The 24,676-nt window shown below is 47.5% G+C and overlaps 1 protein-coding gene across 1 annotated transcript in view; it reads left to right on the top strand.

Moving 5' to 3' along the window:
- Nucleotides 1-24,676, top strand: part of LOC147090575 (GRB10-interacting GYF protein 2-like) — a 136,616-nt gene that overhangs the window by 53,590 nt on the left and 58,350 nt on the right. The window contains exons 6-12 of the mRNA XM_085977074.1: nucleotides 7,734-7,798; nucleotides 10,661-10,790; nucleotides 14,426-14,521; nucleotides 16,812-16,923; nucleotides 17,776-17,884; nucleotides 23,654-23,694; nucleotides 24,055-24,219. Coding sequence (XP_085833200.1) covers nucleotides 7,758-7,798; nucleotides 10,661-10,790; nucleotides 14,426-14,521; nucleotides 16,812-16,923; nucleotides 17,776-17,884; nucleotides 23,654-23,694; nucleotides 24,055-24,219 — 694 coding nt within the window. The 5' untranslated portion in view covers nucleotides 7,734-7,757. The remainder of the gene's footprint in view (nucleotides 1-7,733; nucleotides 7,799-10,660; nucleotides 10,791-14,425; nucleotides 14,522-16,811; nucleotides 16,924-17,775; nucleotides 17,885-23,653; nucleotides 23,695-24,054; nucleotides 24,220-24,676) is intronic.

The following is a 24,676-nucleotide window of genomic DNA, read 5'->3' as shown; positions in this document are numbered from 1 at the left end:
AATACAATCCAAGCAGGTCTTTTTCTCTGTTGCTGTGCAAGATTTCCTCCTCTGGGCTCTGCAACCGGATATGTCACTTACTAGGGCCACTTGTGGAATAGAGTTGGTGGCAACTATGCCTCCTTTTCCTCCCTGCTGTGGGCTGGGAGTGCTTGTCCTTCCACGTGTCTGCGTGCCTCTGTTTAATGCATTCTTGCTTCTGAATCATAGAAAGATACAGCACAGAGGGAGGCCATTCTGCCCACCGTGCCTGTGCTGGCTCTTTGCAAGAGCTATCCAATTCGTCCCACTCGCCTGCTCTTTCCCCATAGCCCTGTAAATTTCTCCCCTTCAAGTATTCAATTCCCGTTTGGGCAGTTACTATTGAATCTGCTTCCATCACCCTTTCAGGCAGTACATTCCAGATCACCACAACTTGCTGCGTAAACATTTTTCCCCCTCATGTTGCCTCTGGTTCTTTGCCAATCACCTTAAATCTGCGTCATAGAAACATAGAAGATAGGAGCAGGAGTAGGCCATTCGGCCCCTCGAGCCTGCTCCGCCATTCAATGAGATCATGGCTGATCATCCAAATTCAGTACCCTGTCCCTGCCTTCTCCCCATATCCCTTGATCCCTTTAGCCTTAAGAAATATATCCAACGCCGCCTTGAATATATTTAATGAATTGGCCTCAACTGCCTTCTGTGGTAGAGAATTCCACAGGTTCACCACTCTCTGGGTGAAGAAATTCCTCCTCATCTCGGTTGTAAATGGCTTACCCCTTATCCTTAGACTGTGACCCCTGGTTCTGGACTCCCCCGCCATCGGGAACATCCTTCTTGCATCTAGTCTGTCGATTGCTGATGATTGCACACTGTTCAGCACCATTCGAGACTCGTCAGATACTGACGCAGCCCGTGTCCATATGCAGCAAGACCTGGACAATATTCAGACTTGGGCTGACAAGTGGCAAGTAACATTCGCACCACACAAGTGCCAGGCAATGACCATCTCCAACAAGCGAGACTCTAACCATCTCCCCTTGACATTCAATGGCATTACCATCGCTGAATCCCCCACTATCAACATCCTGGGGGGTTACCATTGATCAGAAACTGAACTGGACCAGCCATATAAATACTGTGGCTACAAGAGCAGGCCAGAGGCTGGGAATTCTGCGGCGAGTGTCTCACCTCCTGACTCCCCAAAGCCTTTCCACCATCTACAAGGCACAAGTCAGGAGTGTGATGGAATACTCTCCACTTGCCTGGATGAGTGCAGCTCCAACAACACTCAAGAAGCTCGACACCATTCAGGACAAAGCAGCCCGCTTGATTGGCACTCCATCCACCACCTTCAACATTCACTCCCTCCACCACCGGCGCACTGTGGCTGCAGTGTGTACCATCTACAAGATGCACTGCAGCAACTCGCCAAAGCTCCTTCAACAGCACCTTCCAAACCCACGACCTCTACCACTTAGAAGGACAAGGGCAGCAGACGCATGGGAGCATCACCACCTGCAAGTTCCCCTCCAAGCCCCACACCATCCTGACTTGGACCTGTATCGCTGTTCCTTCACTGTCGCTGGGCCAAAATCCTGGAACTCCCTTCCTAACAGCATTGTGGGTGTACCTACACCATATGGACTGCAGCAGTTCAAGAAGGCAGCTCACCACCATCTTCTCAAGGGCAATTAGGAATGGGCACTAAATGCAGGCCTAGCCAGCGACGCCCACATCCCATCAATGAATTAAAAAAAAAAGTCCTGTTAGAATTTTATAAGTTTCAATGAGATCCCCTCTCATTCTTCTAAACTCTCGCGAATATAAGCCTAATCGACCCAATCTCTCTCCATACATCATTCCTGCCATCCCAGGTCCTCTGGTTACTGACCCTGCTGCCACTAGAGACATTTTCTCCTTATTTACTCTAGCAAAACTGTTGTTGATTTTGAACACCTATCAAATCTCCTCTTAACCTCCTCTGCTCTAAGAAGAACAACCCCAGCTTCTGCACATAACTGAAGTCCCTCATCCCTGGTACCATTCTAGTAAATTTCTCCACCCTCTCTCCGCTCTTGACATCCTTCCTAAAGTGTGGTGCCCAGAATTGGACTCCCGTACTCCAGCTGAGGCCTAGGACTTAAGCACAGAAGCTAGGCAGTATTGCTGCATGACATGGTAAGCCGAGGTCCCCACTGCCGCTTCTGGTCAAACTTAACTTAAGATCCCAGGGCATGATACGAAGAGCAGGGAGTTTTCCCGGTGTCCTGGTTAATATTCATCCTTCCACCACCACCTCCAAAAATGTGTCGATTAACTAGTCATTAATCTCATTGCTGTTTGCTGGACCTTACTGTGTGCGCAAATTGACTGCTGTGCTTGCCTACATAACAGTGACGGCATGTCAAACAGTAATGCATTGACGGTGAATTGCTTTGGGCTGTTTTAAGGTGGTATACCAGTGTTTATAGTGGCATGCTTAAGACTTGAGACTTCAGCCTTGGTCCTGTCTCTCTTCCAGGAGAATTCTGTTGGTGCTCCAATAAAAATGGCTTTCCCAGGGTGGTGATACTTAAATGATCCAGATTTAAGGGTTGATTTCAGGCGAGAGGCTTTATCAGTAGCGACTGAAACTGTTTAGACCAATCTCTAGACCAGTTGATACTGTTAAATTCTGGTTGTGACGGATTCGAAAATAAATATTCTGCTTGGAGTGTCTCTGGACTTTAAGTGGTGGGAGTGAAAGGGCGCAGTATATTGGAATTCAAGACTTGGGTCAGAGATCTCTGTTTTGTCAAGTTTGAGTACCAGAAATGTTTTTCTTTACAATTTTCGTGATATATATTAATGATTTGGACTTGGGTGTACAGGGCACAACTTCAAAATTTGCAGATGAAACAAAACTTGGAAGTACAGTGAACAGTGAGGAGGAGAGTGATAGACTTCAGGAAGACATAGACAGGCTGGTGGAATGGGCGGACACGTGGCAGATGAAATTTAACGCAGAAAAGTGCGAAGTGATACATTTTGGTAGGAAGCACGAGGAGAGGCAATATAAACTAAAGTACAATCCTAAAGGGGGTGCATGAACAGAGAGACCTGGGGGTATATGTGCACAAATTGTTGAAGGTGACAGGGCAGGTTGAGAAAGTGGTTAAAATAGCATACGGGATCCTGGGCTTCATAAATAGAGGCATGGAGTACAAAAGCAAGGAAGTTATGATGAACCTTTGTAAAACAGTGGTTCGGCCTCAACTGAAGTATTGTGTCTAATTCTGGGCACCGCACTTTAGGAAGGATGTGAAGGCCTTAGAGAGGGTGCAGAAAAGATTGACACGAATGGTTCCAGGGATGAGGGACTTCAGTTACATGGATAGACTGGAGAAACTGTGGCTGTTCTTAGAGCAGAGAAGGTTAAGAGGAGATTTGATAGAGGTGCTCAAAATCAGAGGGTTCTGGACAGAGTAGATAGAGAGAAACTGTTCCCATTGGCAGAAGGGTCAAGAACCAGAGGACACAGATTTAAAGTGATTGGCAGAAGAACCAAAGGCGACATGAGGAAAGCTCTTTTACGCAGCGAGTGGTTAGGATCTGGAATGCGTTGCCTGAAAGGGTGGTGGAGGCAGATTCAATCGTGGCTTTCAAAAGGGAAATTGGATAAGTACCTGAAGGGAAAAAAAATTCAGGGCTACGGGAAAAGGGCGGGGGAGTGGGACTAGCTGAGGTGCTCTTGCAGAGAGCTGGCACGGGCTCGATGGGCTGAATGTCCTCCTTCCGTACTGCAACCATTTTATGATTCACTTGCTGCCTCAAGATGCTGTGGCTTCGCAGGCAGCAGCTGCCCTCTGGTACTTCACAGAAGTTCACAGAAACCCCACCGTGCAGATAGAGGCCATTTCGGCCCATCGAGCCTGCACCGACACATATCCCACCCGATCCCCGTAACCCCATGTATTTAATCCCCCTAACACTAAGGGTCAATTTATCACAGCCAATCAACCTAACCCGCACATCTTTGGACTGTGGGAGGAAACTGGAGCACCCGGAGGAAACCCACGCAAACACGGGGAGAATGTGCAAACTCCACACAGACAGTCACCCGAGGCCGGATTCGAACCCGGGTCCCTGGCGCTGTGAGGCAACAGTGCTAACCACTATGCCACCATGCTGTGTCCAGTATTCATGTCTGAGCCATGATCAGAACCCTCAGCGTGCAGTTTGACTGTGGGAGGCATTACAACTCACCCTAGGCCTGTCTATGACCGAAACCTCCACAAGCATACTTTCCAGCAAGGGTGACTGCCCTAAAGGTACTGAGGCCAGTTCTAACACTCCAAAGTGCCACTCTGAGAGCGCCATCAGCCAACTCGGCACCCTCCAAGAATCAAACCTGGTCTGTGGCCCAGTAACACACCCGCCATTGAATTTGCTCTTTAAGCCACCTGGAAGCTGTTTTTCTTGTTTTTCACTCGAGGTATTTTCTGAATAAATAATTCTTATGTTAAAAATCACTTAATCGAATAATATACAGAGGGTACAGTACAAAGTACTGTTACAGGGTTCCTGCTTGATGATGTATCTCTGGAATTGGGCTCAGTTTGCAGTGAAGGTGTTTGTCTGGAAGAGTGCAGTTCCTTTTATCACAGCCTGACCATGCATGCTAATGGATGAACTTGAGTGTTAGGCGTGACTCTGGGCAGCACTCTCGCCTCGGAGTCAGAAGGTTGTGGATTCATAGTCTCACTCCAGAGACTTGAGCACAAAAACCTAGGCTGCTGCACCCAGTGCCAGTCCTGAGGCTGGAGCGCTGCACCGTCGGAGGTGCCCTTGTCTTTCGGATGAGCCGTTAAACTCTTGGGCGGATTTAAAAAGCTCCCATGACACTATTGGAAGAGGAACAGGAGAGTTATCCCTGGTCTCCTGGCCGATATTTACACCTCAACCAATACTACTAAAACAGATTATCTGGGTCATTATCACATTGCTGTTTGTGGGAGCTTGCTGTGCGCAAAGTGGCTGCCGCGTTTCCCACATTACAGCAGTGATTACACTTCAAAAAGTGCTTCATTGGTGGTAAAGCGCTTTGGGACGTCTTGAAGTTATGAAAGGCGCTGTAGAAATGCCAAGTTCTTAATTTTAAAGTTGTGCCACTGTGTATATGTGGGTTAATCTAACTGAAGGGATTCATATCTCCTGAGACAGGTTATCAAGTGGGCTCGAACCTATAACTGACCCCTGATAACTGTCTTAATCCAAATGTACACTCTCGGGAGCTGCAAGCCTACATTTCGTTGTACTGCACTTGTGCACTAACAATGACAATAAAATTTGATTTGATCAGTCATGGCCTGTACATTAGTATACGTTTAAAGTAATAAAACTAGGGGTACAAGTTAAAAGGAGGCAGAAAAGAGAGAGTGCGTTTTGAATGTCTTGGACATTCTCGCGTCTCCTCTTCCCACCAGGCAGCCCCACACCTGAAATCATTACTGCACTGTTGCAAGCTTGTAATTTTGGAACGCATTACAGGAATTGTCTCTGTACTCTAAATCCGAGGTATCTTGTGGATTGTAATAACTCCCTTGCCCAGAAAGATGGCACCAAATTCATCGCGACTTCTGGCCACATGACCCGTGAGATTAAAAAATGGGGTTAGTTCAGGGGGTGGGCCCTTGTAATTGGGGCTGTAAACCTTCACTCGAGTACTGGACCAAATCACCCTGCAGCTTTGAGCGCACTGATCTGTGAGCCTGCAGGTTGGCACTTTTTAGTACCGCTGTCTTGAGTCTTCACTGGAAAGCAGGAAATATTACTGAAATTTGTTGTTGCACAACCCGATCCTCCCAGCACTTCTGTGCAGAACTAATGTGTCGAGACCATTTCTGGTAAATTTTAAGTGGGTGAGCATAGCAAAATTTGCCAGCAAGATTGTGACAGTATTTCTTCAGTATTCTGATCCTTCAAAGTGTGCTATTCTCTTCATTTTCTGTGGTAAAGCCAAGATTTCTCTTGTTTTGATGGGGTGAGAGGGGTGAATGGTTCACAGCTTGGCTATTGAATTAAAAAAAAAATCTGTGCCAAAATGGGAAGTAGCTTCTGTAAGTTGCCAATATTGATTGCAGTTTAGAGAAGTTTGAAAAGGCAGTGGTTTGAATTTGTTGGTTTCAAGTTGAACTGTATTCTAATTGAAAGAAGTTGCTGATTCTTTCAGCTTCGAGGTTAGGGTGACGTTGCAGATCATAGTTTCATAGAATAGTACAGAACCGAAGGAGGCCATTCAGCCCATCGAGTCTGTGCCGGCTCTTTCGCAGAGTAATCCAGTTAGCCCCACTCCCCCTCGCTCTTTCCCCATAGCCCTGCAATTTTTTCTTTCAAGTATTTATCCAATTCCCTTTTGAAGGCTACTATTGAGTCTGTATCCACCACCCTATCAGGCAGTGCGTTCCAAATCCTAACCACACGTTGCGTAAACAATAGTTTTCCCTCATGTCGCCTCTGGTTCTTTGGCCAGTCACCTTATATCTGTGCCCTCTGGTGATCGAACCTTCAGCTATTGGAAACAGGCTCTCTTTATTTACTCTATTTAAACACCTCTATCAAATCTCCTCAGCCTTCTCTGCTCCCAAATGGCACCCAAACACAAATTAGGCCGTATCTTTAACTCACACCTGAGAGACTTTTTCTCTCCTACTTTGTCCTTCATACCCCCCCCTTCATCTTCTGAAGTTAGTGACTTGTGCGTGGGTTTTGATGGCCCTCCAGTACTTTGCTGGAATAACCGTGCTGCGTTGGTTAGCTTGGGTTATTTGGGAGGCACATGGAGCTGAGCCCACTTTGGTCGTCACCAGACGTCCACACGCATCCTTCTGTAGGGTTCATTGGAAAGGAGTGATGAACGGGAGCCGTAGCTCCCCACCGCCGTTCCCCATTTGATAACTATTTTATCCCGGTATTGCTATTCAGCCAGGCACTTGCCCACAGACACTAATAACTGGTGAGCGTGTCACCCAGGCATATTTCTGTTCACCAGCTAGAAACCTGCTTAAAAACGGCATGGGGCAGTCTAGGTAGCACAGTGGATTAAGTTATTAATCCATCAGCTCAGGGCCTCCTGCAAAACTGTCAGTGGCCGTGCAGTGGGCTATTTCACGATGCTGCTGTTACCATAGCTTTTTGAGGAATTCCCTAAGGTTTTTCTTATCCCGAGTAATCCCTTTTCGGAAGGCGTTGATTGTGTTGAGAGGTACCCACATTACAACAGTGACTACACTCTAAAAGTACTTCATTGGCTGTAAAGCACTTTGAGACGTCCGGTGGTCATGAAAGGCGCTATATAAATGCAAGTCTTTTATGGTTCCATGGGTGCGGGCTATCCTCTGGCACCGAATCCAAGTGGCCTTCGAACCCACAACCTACTGACTCGAGTAAGGGTGCTGCCATTGAGCCAAGATAAGGGGTGGCATGTGGATTTGTTTCAATTCGTCACTCAAGGTGCCAATCTGTGGCACTTTCCCACAGGCAGAGGAAGGGAACAGCGGCAGTGTTGCCTGGGGCTCCGCTTGTGCGCTTCCTCCTAGCTGTTTCCAGAGTAGTCTTGAAACTGGCTTTTTTTTGGGCGGCGTTGGTGTCTTGACAGGCTTTTCGGGGAGAAAATGCAGGCGGTATGCTGCCCTCAACAGTAAATATTGTTACCGTGCCTAATTTGTTACAGTAAATTTAACGATGCAATTTTGTTTTTAATCTTGTAGAGCTGTTGTGTCGAAGACAAGGAAATGGCAGCAGAGACTCAGACACTCAACTTTGGACCTGAATGGTAATGCGCAGTCTTAGACTTTGTGTGGCAATTGGGAGCATTAATGGAGCTGAAGGGAACTAATGTCTTTTCCTTTTGTAATCCAGGGCGTGTGTCCATTTGTGTAGCTGACTTGTATTCTGCTTTGGCCCTCTAGACTCAATAGATGCAGTAGATTTCAGCTTCATTTCAATCCTTTTAGTGAAGATTCATGGTAATCGCTTAATTCAATCGGTACAATTTGTCTTCATGGAATACAAAATAATGACAATGCTACGCTTCCCCACATCAGTGGGTTGTCTTGCGTGACTTAAACAAAATAACTTCTATAGCAATCATCCTGCAGCCTAACTTTCTGAGCCTGGCAAAAGCTTGCCCTAGCAACCTTCTCTTTAAACTGCCTACCCGTGCCAGTGTGTGTATTTTCAATCATCCCAAGAGGAGGGCCTGTTCCTGACATCCCCTACTTGAGCGGTGGGTGTGAGGTGTTTATTGATTACTGAGACTGGCTAACAATTTTGAAGCCTAGCTCATTAGCATTGTAACCACTGTTTCACCCCTCTGACTTTTTTCCAAACTTGTGTGAAAATGCTTTAAAACAAGTTTCTTAAATGTAACTTTTTTCCCCCTCCTAATCCTTTCCGTGGAACAAAAATAAATCAAAAATCCCAAAATGTGACGCCTTGACTGGCTATGTTAATGGTCTATCTGCATCGCACTTCATCTCCTGCCATGTCCTCGTGGAAACATAGAAGATAGGAGCAGGAGTAGGCCATTCGGCCCCTCGAGTCTGCTCCGCCATTTAATGAGATCATGGCTGATCATCCAAATTCAGTACCCTGTCCCTGCCTTCTCTCCATATCCCTTGATCCCCTTAGCCTTAAGAAATACATCTAATTCCTTCTTGAATATATTAATGAATTGGCCTCAACTGCCTTCTGTGGTAGACAATTCCACAGGTTCACCACTCTCTGGGTGAAGAAATTCCTCCTCACCTCTGTCCTAAATGGCTTACCCCTTATCTTTAGACTCCTCACAGGAGTGATAGTATATAATATGTTGATAGGGTGCGATGAAGTAAGATGGGAGGAGGCTCGTGTGGAGCATAAGCACCAGCACAGACTCGCTGGGCCGAATGGCCTGTGTCTGTGCTGTAAAATTCAATGTAATTCTAGTATCCACTTAAAATCTTGCAGAAAACGTTAAAATGCCCCGGTCCCTAAATAAAATACCTTGTTGATGGAAAAGTCGGCCAGGAATTTGCTAGTGTTTGTACAAGATATATTTATCTGGTGAATGGACTGGGAGCTTTTCCACAGCAGTATCTTGGGACAGCGATGTTCAGAGATGAAAGGAAACCTGCAAGAGCTGTCAATCTGAAATCAAAAGGAAAAGCTGGAAGTGCCCAATAGTGCGGTCGGCATCTGAAAAATAAGGACAGAAGTTTCAAGAATAACCCTTCATCAGATGCTGACACCTATGTGTGTTCTCTTTTCTTAATAAAAAACCTTTGGATAGAATCATAGGACGGAATCTTACCTGGAAGGCCGAGTCTGAGGCGGGACTGCTGTCTGACAAACTGGCGCTATTTTCCCTTTATTGGCCTTGGTAAGCCCACCCTGTGGGCTTGCTGGCCAATTAAGGGAAAGCCAGTGTCAGATGACGTCAGTTGATGAGGCTTCATCTGGTTTTCTTGAAGGCATATGCACCACACTTGTTTGACAGATGATTTGATAGTGTTTGACAGCATTGAGGTGCTGTCAAACACTGACAATCACTGTCCAAAGGTGACCCCTTGCACCCAGGCTCTCCAGTTACACTCTCCTTGGGATAAAACAGATGGCAGCTGCGATTGCAGAAGCCATCTGTCACTTCTCCCGATGAGATGAGCCTACACACACACTTGACAGCTTGTCACCTGCAGAAACATCTAATCACATTAAAAATTACTTTCACAACTTTTCTTTACCTCTGAAACTAACCTGTGTCCCATTGCATGCTTCACGCCACTTCTGCAGCTGTCATCCAAACGCCAACATAAACAGCCTCACTTACCCTGGTGGGGTTCTTCGACGTCTGGAAGCCCGCAGCAGCAGTTGAAACATTGGAAAAAGCCTCTTAACTGCCTTTTGCTACTTGTTAACGGGTAGTTAAGTGGCTATAATCCTCTTCCCGCCTCTAGGAGTCGGGCCCCTGTGCAAATCGGGGATCCGACTCCCGGGAAGATTGGTTGGAGGCGGCTTTGGGACCCGTTCCTATTTTGGGGGGATTTTCCCAGCAGTCCCGCCTCCAGACCCGCCAACTCGGGCTGGTAAAATCCAGCCCATATAATCTTACAACACAGGAGGCCACCATTTGGCCCATCGTGCCGGCTTGATTCAATTTAGTCCCATTTCCATGCTCTTTCCCCATAGCCCTGTCATTTTTTACTTTTCAAGAATAGACGTCAAGTGGGACCTGATCTGTGCCCACCAACCCGGGAACAAGGAATCTGGGAGTCAACGGGACGGGGCAGGGCAGAGAGGAGAGCGAGCTAGCCGTGGAGAGACTTTTTAGCAATTTAAAAAAGAAAATCTCACTTGCCTGTACTTGACTTCAAATAATATGGTCTGCACAAGAACCGAAGAGTACTGACTAAATTAGCGCATTTGGTTCCATTTGAGATGCTTCATTGATTAGGATTCAATCATCATCTATCATAAACTGCGAGCATTGGGGACTGGTGCATTCAGGCGCAGTTGTGATGGTCGTACCTGACCTCACCTATTTCAGGAAGGAACTTGAGTTTCATTGCACTAACGATTGCTTTTTATACTGTAGTTTTAAAGATGTCGTCATGATAGAGGATGCCCCTTTTGAATTGCACTCTCTCTCTCGTTGCAGGCTTCGCGCATTATCCAGCGGTGGAAGCATCGCATCCCCACCTCCTTCACCTGCATTGCCAAAATACAAATTAGCAGATTATCGATATGGAAGAGAAGAAATGCTAGCACTTTATATGAAAGATAACAAGGTATTTACAGCACTTTCAATCCAGCGCAGCCAGAAATTCAATTTCCATTTGGACAGTGTCTCCTCTTCAATTACCTTCTGACATCTGTGGTTACAGGAATATCTATCGTTTATAGAAAGCGAACTGAATAGTGCCTGGCCATGCTGTACTAAATTCTTTTTTTTACAGCTCAGAACATTTTATCATAGAGGTTTACAGCACAGAAGGAGGCCATTTGGCCCATTGTGTCTGTGCCGGCCGAAGAGCTATCCAGTCTAACCCCACTTTCCAGCTCTTGGTCCATAGCCCTGTAGGTTACAGCACTTCAAGTGCCTATCCAAGTACTTTTTAAATGTGATGAGGGTCTCTGCCTCTCCCACCCTTTCAGGCAGAGAGTTCCAGACCCCCACCACCCTCTGGGTGAAAAAAAGTTCTCCTCCAACCCCTTCTAATTCTTCTACCAATTACTTGAAATCTATGCCCGCCTGGTTATTGACCTCTCTGCCAAGGGAAATAGGTCATAGAAACATAGAAGATAGGAGCAGGAGTAGGCCATACAGCCCCTCGCGCCTGTTCCGCCATTTAATGAGATCAGGGCTGATCATCCACGTTCAGTACGCGGTACCTGCTTTCTCCCCATACCACTTGATCCCTTTAGCCTTAAGAAATATATCCAACTCCTTCTTGAATATATTTAATGAATTGGCCTCTACTGCCTTTTGTGGTAGAGAATTCCACAGGTTCACCACTCTCTGGGTGAAGAAATTCCTCCTCATTTCTGTCCTAAAAGGCCTACCCCTTATCCTTAGACTGTGACCCCTGGTTCTGGATTCCCCGACCATCGGGAACATCCTCCCTGCATCTAGTCTGTCCAGTCCTGTCAGAATTTTATAAGTTTCAATGAGATCCCCTCTCATTCTTCTAAACTCCAGCGAGTACAAGCCCAATCGACCCAATCTCTCCTCATACGTCATTCCTGCCATCCCAGGTATCAGCCTGGTGAATCTTCGCTGAACTCCTTCCATGGCAAGAATATCCTTCCTCAGATAAGGCGACCAAAACTGCACACAATACTCAAGGTGTGGTCTCACCAAGGCCCTGTACAACTGCAGCAAGACAGCCTTGTTCCTGTACTCGAACCCTCTCCCTACGAAGGCCAACATACCATTTGCCTTCTTAACCGCCTGCTGCACCTGCATGCTTACCTTCAGCGACTGGTGCACAAGGACACCCAGGTCTCGTTGCACTTTCTATCCACTCTATCTAGGCCCTTCATAATTTTATACACCTCAATTAAATCTCCCCTCAGCCTCCTCTGTTCCAAAGAAGAAAACCCCAGCCTATCCAATCTTTCCTCATAGTTAAAGTTCTCCAGTCCTGGCAACTTCCTCGTGAATCTCCTTGTACCCTCTCTAGTGCAATCACATCTTTCCTGTAATGTGGTGACCAGAACTGTGCAGAGTACTCTAGCTGTGGCCTAACTAGTGTTTTATACAGTTCCAGCATAACCTCCCTGCTCTTGTATTCTGTGCCTCCGCTAATAAAGGAAAGTATCCCATATGCCTTCTTAACCACCTTACCTACCTGTTCAGGGATCTGTGGGCATGCACTCCACGGTCCCTCTGTTCTTCTACACTTCTCAGTATTGTAGGTTGATTGTATTTTGTTTGAAAATTCTTTGTCTTTTGTGGCGATCGAGGACAACCAGGAAAGGGGGAAGAAAGTGGTTCCTGAGGGTTCATCGTGTCAGACAGGATCTGAACTGTCAGGGGCCCTGTCATTATGGGTGACGGATACCGACGTTTGAATCAGCTTGGCTCAGCGCCCCTCGAGATTTATTTCGGATGTGTCCTTCATCCCCCTCGTAAATTGGAATAAAAAAAAAATAGGTGACAGACGGACTTATTTGGTTTTTGTGAGCAAGGAACCGCCCTTTGTGATTTTATTACTATTTAATTTGAAACTAGTTGCTTTGCCGTACTCTATACGGTTGGGGTGCTGGGTGTTTCAGCGCAGGGAGCAGGCACATTTGGATATTAACATACAGCAAGACCATTATCCAGGTCTGTTTGCAGCTGAATGCTTTAAAAAAAAAAAAAAAAAGGGCTAATTGGTTAAATTGAATGGAACTCGGTGAATTTTGGCAGTGAATGACGGTGGAAGGCTCCTTGATCACAGCATGGAATGGAGGCATCCCATCGAGTCTCGAAGGATTTGTAGCTAGGGTTGAGCAGAGAAGCTGGAAGTTTGATTAAAAACCGGCAGAGCAATAGGGTTATTCTAGTTGGGTAGCACTGTTGAATGGCTCTGACCATGGGGCACTTGGTGTTCATGGTCAGCAGGATAACCTTCGGCCAGTACAGGAAACTCTCGTTTAAACGACACCTAAATATCCGGAATCCTCTAATAACCGGCAAAATTCTCACTCCGAAAACTACAGTAGACAGTCGTTTATAAGTTTTGTTTTACTGTTAAGTAATTAAAGAGTTATGGATTACCCTCAACTGGCATTACTGTACTTAATCAAGCATCTTCCACCATCCATTTAACACAACATTCTGTAGGTGAATACTCAATTATACTAAACATTTCTTGATTTTTTTATTTTTGTTTGTTAAAAATAGCCTCGGTAGATATACCTCTCCGTTATCCGGAATTTTTAATCAACCGGCAACACGCCGGTCCCGTCTGTGCCGGATACGAAAGAGTTTCCTGTACTGGCAAAATGGCTTTCAATAGTGGTAGATTTAGGAGTGCTCACACGGCTGGGAAAAGTCGTTTAATGTGCAGCGAGAGGGGCAGAATTATGGCGGGAGACAAGGATTGGGTGAGATTGTCAATCTCCATAATGCGATGCTGTGATTGCGAAGGGAAACTAATGTTTAATCAGATGCACGGAGTGAAGAGCCAAGCTGCCGAGGCCCCAAGCTCTGGAATTCCCTCCCTAAACCTCTCCGCCTCTCTCTTCTCCTTTAAGTCGCTCCCTAAAACCTACCTCTTTGACCAAGCTTTTGGTCACCTGTCCTAATATCTCCTCATGTGGCTCGGTGTCAAATTTTGTTTGAGAACACTCCTGTGAAGCGCCTTGGGACGTTATACTACGTTAAAGGCGCTCGGTAAATGCAAGTTATTGTTGGTTCTAATCTGTATAATGCTTTAGTGAGAATGCCCTTGAAATACTGTGTTATGGTGAGTTCTGATCCTCAAAGCCCCAGGAAAAGGAATGGGGAAGGGCTGTTGAATACATTTTATTAGAGATACAATTTGTTGGTGGTCTGCTGTGCTGTGGTATGTGTGGGTTTATGAACGTATTTTAATTCTTGACTCTCTCAAATCAGAGCAGATGTTGTGTTACTGTTTCACTTTTTTCCTCTCCAGTTCTTTTCCTCTGGTCTTTCTCCCACACCCCCATCCACTTGCCCCTTGCCAATAAAGCAAATTAACGAGTGGCCCTCGGCAACCATTTGCCTCCTTGCTTGAAGGAGTGGCGTGCTGCCCAGCTTTCGGTCAGTAATTGAGTTGGTGTTGCAAAGCTCTTTCAGCAATGGCCCACTAGACCAGTGGATGACTGGGCTCAATGGCCAGAGAAAGCCCATTAAGCAGGGGTTATGCCAATGCGCGTGTGTTGATGCCTGTTCCTGGTTTTATTTTGCCAGGTTCCTGAAGAGTTGGCGGACAAAGAATTTCTGGCTATCTTACAAGATGAGCCACTTCTGCCCTTAGCACTTGTACCTCTTACAGAGGAAGAGCAGGTGGGTGGAGTTAATGTGGTTTGTTTTTATTTAAAAGAAGAACTGCAAATATTGCTGGATGCAGTGTTTAAATATTAGTTTTTCTTTGTGAGCTGAGCAACAGCATGCCAGCTAAACTCGCTCAAGGTCTCCTGCTCTTGTGGACTCCAAAACTGGGACATTGCTGATAAGCTCCAGCTGCTAAAAATAGAACAAGGGCGGCGTGTTGCAATTCCTCCCCCCCCCCCCCCCCCCCTCAGTCTGTGGGAAGACGGGTCACATTTACGTAAATAGAGTACATTCGTTACCGCTGTAATACCTGGATATCTGTATTCTCTGTCGTTGTTGCCTAAATTCAGGATGTTTCATGGGTTAATTGAGCAGAAATTGCGCATTTACAACCGGGAAGTATCTAGGCTATTGGCGGCACCGCCTTCAAAGAGCTGTAACTTTGCTATGAGCAAGTGCAAGAAATGAGACTCCCTTTCCTTTGGGAAGGGCGGGGGGTGACTGGATAGCAATTGGAAGGGTGAGCACGAGCTGACTGTTCTTCCCCTACCAACCCTGTTGTACCGTACCTATTGCTAGCCTTCACTGGGTGGCTAACTCGGCCTCGAATCAAACCTGGGTCCTTCCTACATAAGAGCATATAAAATAGGAGCAGGAGTCGGCCATTTGGCCCTTCGAGCCTGCTCCGCCATTCAGTAAGATCATGGCTGATCTTCGACCTCAACTCCACCTTCCCGCCTGATCTCCATATCCCTTGATTCCCTTAAGAGTCAAAAAATCTGTCGATCCCAGCCTTGAATATACTCGAGGACTGAGCATCCACAGCCCCCTGGGGTAGAGAATTCCAAAGATTCAACACCCTCTGAGTGAAGAAATTTCTCCTCATCTCCGTCCTCCAACAACGTCACTAAAAAACAGATTATTTGGCCGCTATCACATTGCTGTTTGCAGGACCTTGCTGTGCACAAATTGTCTGCCGCGTTTCCTACATTACGCATTCCTGATCTGTGTGGCTAAGTTGCACACTGTACTTTGTGTTTAATTAAACATCATCTTCGTCACCGCGGATCTGATTGTTTATTGAAACGTGGAAGGAGTTTGGGTGCCGTCTTAAAATTCGATTGTGCACTTCAATCCCACTGAATGAGTGCAATTTTTTTTTTTTCCATTTTCCACAGCAGCTGTTCTCGTGTGCTTTCAATACAGTTACTAACTCGGTGCAATTGTTGGTCAATTCTAGATGGTTGTAACTGGGGGAGCAACTCATTCATGGGATGTGGGCGTCACTGGCAAGGCCAGCATTTATTGCCCATCCTTAGTTGCCCTTGAAGAGGTGGTGGTGAGCCGCCGCCTTGAGCCGCTGCAGTCCGTGTGGTGAAGGTGCTCCCACAGTGCTGTTAGGAAGGGAGTTCCAGGATTTTGACCCAGCGACGATGAAGGAGCGGCCGATATACTTCCAAGTCAGGATGGTGTGTGACTTGGAGGGGAACTTGGAGGTGATCGTGTTCCCATGCACCTGCTGCCCTTGTCCTTCTAGGTGGAAGAGGTCGCGGGTTTGGGAGGGGCTGCCGAAGAAGCCTTGGCGAGTTGCTGCAGTGCATCTTGTAAATGGTACACACTGCAGCCACGGTACGCCGGTGGTGGAGGGAGTGAATGTTTAAGGTGGCGGATGGGGTGCCAATCAAACCGTCTGCTTTGTCCTGGATGGTGTCGAGCTTCTTGAGTGTTGTTGGAGCTGCACTCATCCAGGCAAGTGGAGAGTATTCCATCACACTCCTGACTTGTGCCTTGCAGATGGTGGAAAGGCTTTGGGGAGTTGGGAGGTGAGACACTCGCCGTAGAATACCTAGCCTCTGACCTGCTCTTGTAGCCACAGTATTTGTGGCTGGTCCAGTTAAGTTTTTGGCCAATGGTGAGCCCCGGGATATTGATGGTGGGGGATTCAGCGATTGAATGTCATTGACAGTTGAAATCACTGACCCAACAGGTGAGGGAATGTGGATTCAGTGCAACTTGCAAAAAATAAAGAAATGGATAGATCTAGCAATTGAGCAGAGAGAATTCATATGCAGTTAAGTCACTGAGGCAGGCTGGGCAAAAAGAATGGTCCATGTCGGGTCCTGTGCATGGATTTACTGGCACATGTTTGGACCAAATGGCCGCCTTCATTCATCCCTCTTAATGAAAAATGTCCAGGTTTTCACAGGCCACATGACACTGTTGCAAGGTAGAGCGTTGCGTTTGGAAGTGCTTTTATGAATTTTATTTTAACTGCAAGTCCTGTCTTTTTGTTTCTGTGCAGAGAAATTTTTCTATGTCTGTGAACAGCTCTGCAGTGATGAGGTTGATGGGGCGGGGAGGAGGCGCCCCACCGGCGGGGGTGGTCAGAGGCCGAGGCGGTGCCAGGGGCCGAGGTACGTAACCAGAACCGCAGTGTGTGCAGACTGTGAACTCCAAAATAGTGAAGCAAACTCGAAAAAACCAGATGGCACGTAAGAAAGGGGAGCAGGAGCAGGAGCAGGCCATACGGCCCCTCAAGCCTGCTCCGCCATTCAATAAGATCATGGTCGATCTTCTACCTCCGCGCCACTTTCCTGAGCTATCCCCATATCCCTTGATTCCCAGGTCGTGGTGCAGTTGGTGTGTTGGGATGATTTTCTTCTGCTTGCTTCTTGCCTTCCAAATCTTGTAGGCAACTAGTTCTTCTCGTTTTGCACCCCCCCCCCCCCCCGCGCAAAACATATTCTGGGGGGTTCGGTTGCTTAGTGGTAATGTCACTGGGCTAGTAATCCAGAGGCCTGGACTAATGATCCAGAGAGGTGAGTTCAAATCCCACCACGGCAGCTGGGGAACTTAAAGTCAGTTAATTAAATGAACCTGGAAGGAAAAGCTAGTATCAGTAACGGTGACCATGAAACGACAGGATTGTCGTATAAAACCCATCTGGTTTCCTTTAGAGAAGGAAATCTGCCGTCCTTACCCGGTCTGGCCTATGTGTGACCCACAGCAATGTGGTTGACACTTAACTGCCCTCTCCACCACCTTCGAGGGCAATTAGGGATGGGCAATAAATGCTGGCCTTGCCAGCGACGTCCACACCCCATGAATATAAAAAAAAATATATATTTCAAGATATATTTCAGTCCCGTATTAAAGTGGCCTACCAGGTTTTGTTTTTATTATAGTGAGATTCGGGCAGTCTCTTTGCAGCATGTCTGATTATTTCCTCCCCCTGCCCACACTCTCTCTCACTCGCCTTTGTACAGGTCGAGGACGAGGGGAAAGCGGTTACTACCAAAGAAGTTTCGAAGACGGAGAAGGGGGCTTCGGTCGCGGGGCACGCGAAATGCTGAGAAGTCAAAGCTGGGAGGAAAGGTAGGTTTCAGCAGGCGCTGCGTGCAGTTTGACCAAGGTTTGGAGCAGATTGACAGAGGCCTGGAGGGGTGAAAAGGCTGGTCAACAGCTTTTAGAGGGTAGTCGGCTGTCCTCTGCATTCTTGGGTGTCCTTTAGTAGTTTTGAGGCAGGTTAGAAAACTGCAGTTAATGCTGTTTAAAAATTCTGCCTTTTAAAGTAGGAGTTTACTCTGGTATTTCATCACAATCTTTCCCGCGGCCCCCCAGTATCTTGGTGTGGTAGCAGGGAAGTGGGGGCTGCTTGAAAAATGATGATTAAATGATGAATGATCTACCCTCGGGCACAGATTAGCATGCAAACACATGGGCGAACATATGGCTTATTCTTCAGATTGAATTTGCATCGACTGTTTTGAAGCCGTGGTGCAGGTTTCCGTCCGCACCGCAGCCATGATACAAGTACGACAGCAAAATACTGCTGATGCTGGAAAGCCGAAATAACAACAGAAAGCGCTGGAAAAACTCAGCAGGCCAGGGCAGCATCCGTGGAGAGAGAAACAGAGTTAACGTTTCAGGTCGATGACCCTTCGTCAGAACTGGGGAAAAAAGCAGGAAATGCAAAGGAAGTTTAGGGGCTGGGAAAAGGGGGAGGGGATGAAAGAACAAAAGGGAAGGTCAGTGATAGGATAGAAAGCAGGAGAGATTGAGAGACATTAAGAGATATTCAAGGCGAGAGGAGGTGGTAATGGGACAGGTTAAGGAACAAAGGATGGCTCTAGATGGGGTGTGAATTGCACTGGCAGAATGAAAGACAGCTGCCATGTGCGAGGGAAGAAAAAAGGGGGCCAAACAAAAAGTGTGGATAAAAATATATATAGATAGGGGCTGAGGTTATGATCTGAAATTGTTGAACTCTGTGTTGAGTCCAGAGGGCTGTAAAGTGCCTAATCGAAAGATGAGGTGCTGTTCCTCGAGCTTACACTGAGCTTCCGTGGAACAATGCAAGAGGCCGAGGACGGTGAGATCTGAGTGGCAATGGAGCGGTGAATTAAAGTGACAGGCCACCAGGAGCTCGGGGTCCCCTTTATGGACTGAACGGATACAGGGTTCAGTCCGCACAGCAGGCACGATACAGGGTTCAGTCCGCACGGCAGGCAAGAACAGGGTTCGGTCCGCACAACAGGCACGATACAGGGTTCAGTCCGCACAGCAGGCACGTTACAGGGTTCGGTCCGCACAGCAGGCACGTTACAGGGTTCGGTCCGCACAGCAGGCACGTTACAGGGTTCGGTCCGCACAGCAGGCACGATACAGGGTTCGGTCCGCACAGCAGGCACGATACAGGGTTCGGTCCGCACAGCAGGCACGTTACAGGGTTCAGCCCGCACAGCAGGCACGATACAGGGTTCAGTCCGCACAGCAGGCACGTTACAGGGTTCAGTCCGCACAGCAGGCACGTTACAGGGTTCGGTCCGCACAGCAGGCACGTTACAGGGTTCGGTCCGCACAGCAGGCACGATACAGGGTTCAGTCCGAACAGCAGGCACGATACAGGGTTCAGTCTGCACAGCAGCCACGATACAGGGTTCAGTCCGCACAGCGGGCACGATACAGGGTTCAGCCCGCACAGCAGGCACGATACAGGGTTCAGTCCGCACAGCAGGCACGTTACAGGGTTCAGTCCGCACAGCAGGCACGTTACAGGGTTCAGTCCGCACAGCAGGCACGATACAGGGTTCAGTCCGAACAGCAGGCACGATACAGGGTTCAGTCTGCACAGCAGCCACTATACAGGGTTCAGCCCGCACAGCGGGCACGATACTGGGTTCAGCCCGCACAGCAGGTACGATACTGGGTTCCATATTTGGAAATCGAACCCGGGCCTTTCTAACTGACTCGGGAGCTTTGGTATTTGACGCCATTTTGAAAATCTTCGTGGAAGTGACGAAATTGGTTTAGGCGCAATATAAAACTTGTTTGCAGCCTTGAATTGGATGAGCGCCGCACAGAACTCAAATGCATTGATCATGTTACTGGCTCAGCAGTTTCTTTTGGAAAGAATTTGTTGCTTGCATTTTCTCCGCTGCTCTCCTCTCAAGTGTCTGACTCTTGCTGGGGTGTGGTCCCGTGGGTGCCAGCAGACCTCCAGCACCTAACCCACACGGCCGTTATTCAGGTGTGAGCCTCAATTGGGCGTTGGCCACCTATTCGTCCTCGCCAATTGTCCGTGCACAGGCTTTCCAGCAGAGAGGGTACCGGGATACCCACCAGCATAAGATGAGAATTCGGAGTAGGCCATTTGGCCCCTCGAGCCTGCTCCGCCATTTAATAAGATCATGACTGACCTTCGACCTCGATTCCACTTTCCCGCCCGATCCCCATATCCCTTGATTCCCCATGAGTCCAAAAATCTATCGATCGCCGCCATGAATATACTCAACGACTCAGCCCTCTGGGGCAGGGAATTCCAAAAATTCACAACCCTCTGAGTGAAGAAATTCCTCCTCATCTCAGTTCTAAATGGCCGACCCCTGAGACTGTGACCCCTGGTTCTAGACACTCTAGCCAGGGGGAAACAACTTCTCAGCATCTACCCTGTCAATCCCCCTCAGAGTCTTATATGTTTCAATGAGATCCTCTCTCATTCTAAACTCCAGAGAGTATAGGCTCAATCTCTCTTCATAGGACAGCCCTCTCATCCCAGGAATCAATCTAGTGAACCTTTGTTGCACTGCTGCCGCGGCAGGGATTGTGATGGATTATTCTTCCCCTCCCACCTCCAAGCGACAGAGACAGGCCAATTGCAATTGCCCAACTGTTTGCGCTGGCCGAGGTGAGCTAGCGCAGCACAGGCCAAACCGTTTGAATGTTTTCACATTTGTCTTTTGAGGTGAAACCCCTTCTTTACATTTGATATCAGTGGTAGCACCGTGTTAATTTCTGCATCCCTAACTGGTGATTTTTCAACTGTTAACCAGCCAGTTGTGAAGAGGGTAAATGATGTTTAATTTGATTTATTGGGTAATATTCCACTTCCTGGCATTGTTCTATAGTCTGAGTTTTGTACTGAGGGGCATTAGTGCTGGAGAATGGAATGCCTTTCTGGTATCCAGTAACTGTTGAGCACTTCCAAGTCAGAAATAGGAGAGTAAAGTCAAGAATAAAACTCCCCCAGGGCCCTCTCCAAAGTGACTTCACCCTCCCCTCTGATGTGCGTTGTTACCAGTGTTAGCAATTTAATCTCTGTTTAAGGCTACCAGTTACTTGGGAATTTCCGTGCTGTGGACCTGTGCTCACGTGAGCTGGTTTGCGATTGCCCAAGGCGTGCTAATTGGAAACCCTGGAGTTTGGCTACGGTGAAATGCTTCACGACTAATTGCACATTTTCTGTAAATAAGATGGAAAGCCGTTCCCTGCAAAGATCCTCCTAACAATCGTGGGTTTGTTCCCCTGTTGGCTCAGTTTGCGAAGGTGAGGTGTAATTGGAGCCGTGCAGACTAACGAGGTCACGGGTTTGATCCATGGTCTTTGCTCGGTTTCCCGCTCTCAGCCAGGGTGGGAGTGCTGCGATTAGCTTCACTGTCCCTGGACCAGGGAGAGGAACAGCGGGCAGGATTCACGTTCCCGACGACCGTCCGCTCAAGCCCGTTGGCAGCTGCGCGTGTGGATATGGAGCCGGGACAGGATCGGGCTGCGATACTCACCATGGTTGCTAAACGCTGATTGTCTAGCTCCGCAAGTGAAGACTGCAGGCCACTGGAAACTTGACTGGCACCCCTGGAATGTACCCAGCAAGAGTCATAAGAATATAAGAATTAGGCGCAGACAGCTCCGCCATTCAATAAGATCAACAAGATCATGGCTGATCTTCGACCTCAACTCCACTTTCCTGCCCATTCCCCATATCCCTTGATTCCCCATGAGTCCAAAAATCTATCGATCTCCGCCATGAATATACTCAACGACTGCGCATCCACAGCCCTTTGGGGTAGAGAATTCCAAAGATTCACAACACGGAGTGCAGAAATTCCTCCTCATCTCAGTCTTAAATGGCCGACCTCTTATTCCGAGACTCTCCAGCCAGGGGAAACAGCCTCTCGGCAACGACCCTGTCAGTCCCCCTCCGAATCTTGTCTGTTTCAGCGAGATCATTTCTCATTCTTCTAAACTCCAGAGAGTATAGGCCCAATCTACTCGATCTTTCCTCATAGGACAACCCTCTCATCCCAGGAATCAATCTAGTGAGCCTTCGTTGCACCCCCTCTAAGGCAAGTATATCCTCCCTTGGATAAGGAGACCAAAACTGTGCACAGTAGACCAAAACAGTCACGGCCCTCGTTCGAGCAGGAGGGATGAAAACTGGCCAAAAAAAGCACATTCTAAGTATTTTACTGCCCTACTGGATTTTCAAACGACTTTTGCTAAGGTGGTGCCGAGGAGGCTTCTTGACAAAATGAAAGCCCATGATATGAGAATTTCTGAACCTGGATAGGAGTTGGCTAAAGGCTAGAAAACAGTGTTGTGTTTTTGGGCGCCTTTTGTCCTGGAGAAATGTAAACAGTAGTGTGGCCCGTGGGTGTGCAAGTAGCTCGTATAGTTCTATCTCTCTATATTTTTAAAAATTTGTTCTCTGGACGACAGTGACGTTGGCAAGACTGCATTTTTTTGCCCAACCCTAGTTACCCCGAGAAGATGGTGGTGGGCCTTCTCTTTAAACTGCTTGCTGCAGTCTGGGTGGTGTTGGGTAGGGAATTCCAGGTTTCTGGCTCCGCAACAGTGAAGGAATGAGAATATATGCCCGTCAGGATTGTGTGCGTCTTGGAGGCGAGGACGTTTCTACTCCATTGCTACTCGTCCCCAGTGATGGCGGTCGTGGGGGTGGGTGCTGTTGAAACAATTTTGTGAGTTGCTGCGGTGAATCCTGTAGATCATGCTGTAGCCACAGTGCCCCAGTAGTGGAGGGGCTGAATATTAAGTCCGTTGGAAGGGGCCTTGATCAAGCGAACTGCTTTATCCTGGGTAGGTTCTTGAGTAATGTTGCGGCTGCAACCATCTAGGCGAGTGTCCCATCACACTTCTGACTTGAGCCTTGTAGATGGTGGTGAGGCTTTGAACAGTTTGGAGATGAACCACTCACTGTGGCGTACCAGACTCTTCCCAGCCATGGTGCTGAAATGGCTGTTCCATTTCAGCTTCTGGTCAGTGGTGACTCCCTAGATGATGATGCTCGACACTTAGCAATGGCGGTGCCATTGAAGGTCCTGGTGAAATGGCTGGTCTCTATCTTGTCTAAGGTAGTGTTACCTGGCTCATATGTGTTACCCGACTGTTGTCAGCCTAAGCCTAGATGTTATCCAGATCCTGTGTCAGATATGACTCCAGCCAGTGGAAAGTATTCTCTTTGACCTTCAATGACTTCAGTTTTGCATGTGCTAGACTCAAGCCGAAGCTATTCTATCTTCTCCTTTATCTTTATATCAGTATATATGTTAATTATATTCTTGAATTGGGTATAATATACGGTATCAAAAATTTCAGAGGCCTGCATGGGTGCAGTCGGCTAAACAGGCTTCTTGGCTGTAAAATACCGTGGTTTGATTCTACCGTGCTCATTTTGTGTGATTGGGAATACATTTGGTTGCCCCATGCTTCCCTTTTGTGCGGCCAGCTGTGAAAAGACTTATTGCCAGCACGATTAACTGTTCTTGAGTTCGATTTTTTGCTTCTCTCCATGGTGCGCCTCTATTTTGAGTATTTGTTCTCTAACTCACGATTCCTTGCCTCCCGCAGGGGTGACAGAAGATTTGAGAAGCCTGGCCGGAGAGATGGAGGTATGATTTGAACTATTAGGAAAATCTTATTAACATTAAAAAAAAAAAAAATTAATTCTTTCTGGGCCCCATAGTGATAAAGGGCAAAGTGATTAGAAGTTAATGGGTGCTTTTACTCACCCATCAGTTGTTGGGGAAACTGGTTTTCACAGATAATCCAGATTGATTGACTTATCCAGTGGCCAATACGGATGTCTTTAGTACATAACTTAATGTAATTTCGGTGCTAAAACTAGAATGCTAATGTTTTAACAGTACAAGTACAAAACCTGACTCTCGCTCCTCTTCTCCGACTTCTCTCTTCTTCCTCCTCCTCCTCCTCCTCCCTTTTCTCCTCCTCTTTCCTTTAAGTACGGGTAGGGTTTGAGGAAGTGGCTCCAACGTCGCGCAAGCAGGATTTTGCACGCTCAGACAGTGAGAACTGGCGAGCCATTCGCGAAGAACAAAACGGCGAAGACGAGGACGGAGGCTGGAGAATGGCTGGAGCAAGAAGAGAAGGCGATCGGTGGCGGCCCCCGAGCCCAGGTATCTCGGAAAAAGGCCATTTCCAACCCGTGAGGGTTTTTGCATTTGCCTTTCGTAGCGCTGAACATAACAATAATGGGGACATTACAGCAGGATTCGAGGTGGAGGAGGAGTGGGGAACAGTAATCATAGTAAGCAGCGTTCCCCCTTAATTTTTTTTTAGGTGTGTGGTCCCTTTAACGGGCTGCGAGGCCTATTCAAAAATTTCACACGCGCGCGAAATCTCCCACTCAAAAGCCGGTGAGCGACCCGCACGGGACCGCCAGACAGCTGGGCGGCCGCGCAGCTTACCGGGAACACAGTTCGTAAGGTTTGTTGTAAGGAAAGAGTGGCGACATCCGGCCATTGAACTTTGGAAAGGCAGATTTTCGGAGCATGTGCGCACAGGTAAGAGAAGAATGGCGCAAGGCTAAAAAAAAGAGGTGGGCAGGTGGCGGGGAGTGGTAGCTAAAACGAT

Source organism: Somniosus microcephalus, unplaced genomic scaffold, assembly GCF_052327205.1.
Source record: "Somniosus microcephalus isolate GS21.2 unplaced genomic scaffold, FLI_Smic_1.0 unresolved_chr4, whole genome shotgun sequence".
NCBI lineage: Eukaryota > Metazoa > Chordata > Chondrichthyes > Squaliformes > Somniosidae > Somniosus > Somniosus microcephalus.
Note: the sequence above shows the minus strand (reverse complement) of the source record. Positions and strands in the feature narration are given on the sequence as shown.